This window comes from Penaeus monodon, chromosome 20, assembly GCF_015228065.2.
Source record: "Penaeus monodon isolate SGIC_2016 chromosome 20, NSTDA_Pmon_1, whole genome shotgun sequence".
In the NCBI taxonomy this organism is placed as follows: Eukaryota; Metazoa; Arthropoda; class Malacostraca; order Decapoda; family Penaeidae; genus Penaeus; species Penaeus monodon.
The window spans coordinates 44,416,043-44,416,325 of record NC_051405.1 but is presented as its reverse complement, the minus strand read 5'-3'; the positions used below and the strand labels follow the sequence as shown (position 1 = coordinate 44,416,325).

At 56.9% G+C, this 283-nt stretch overlaps 1 protein-coding gene across 1 annotated transcript in view; it reads right to left on the bottom strand.

Moving 5' to 3' along the window:
• The window catches only part of LOC119586012 (organic cation transporter protein-like), a 23,322-nt gene continuing 23,039 nt past the window's right edge, over nucleotides 1–283 (bottom strand). Inside the window, 1 exon segment of the mRNA XM_037934720.1 lies at nucleotides 1–199. Coding sequence (XP_037790648.1) covers nucleotides 40–199 — 160 coding nt within the window. The 3' untranslated portion in view covers nucleotides 1–39.

Here is a 283-nt window from a genome sequence, read left to right as displayed (position 1 = left end):
AAACAAGAAAACAACTCGACAGCATCAACCCCGAGCCTGTCACTCCGAGGAAGGGATGTACAGAACCTCCTTTCGGTGTCGAATGAGCGAAGATCGATAGGTCTCTCCGCGCAAGGATGCTCTGTGCCTCGGATGCTGGCGGATGAAGGAAGGCTGCGGGCTTATCTGGGCGAGGCTCGTCGGATGCCGGTCCTTCGCTCTGCTCGGGGGGAGAGAAGGAGGCCTAGGTCGGTGGGGGCATGGGTGCAGAAAGCTTGATTGGCTTTATATATGTGTGTGTGTG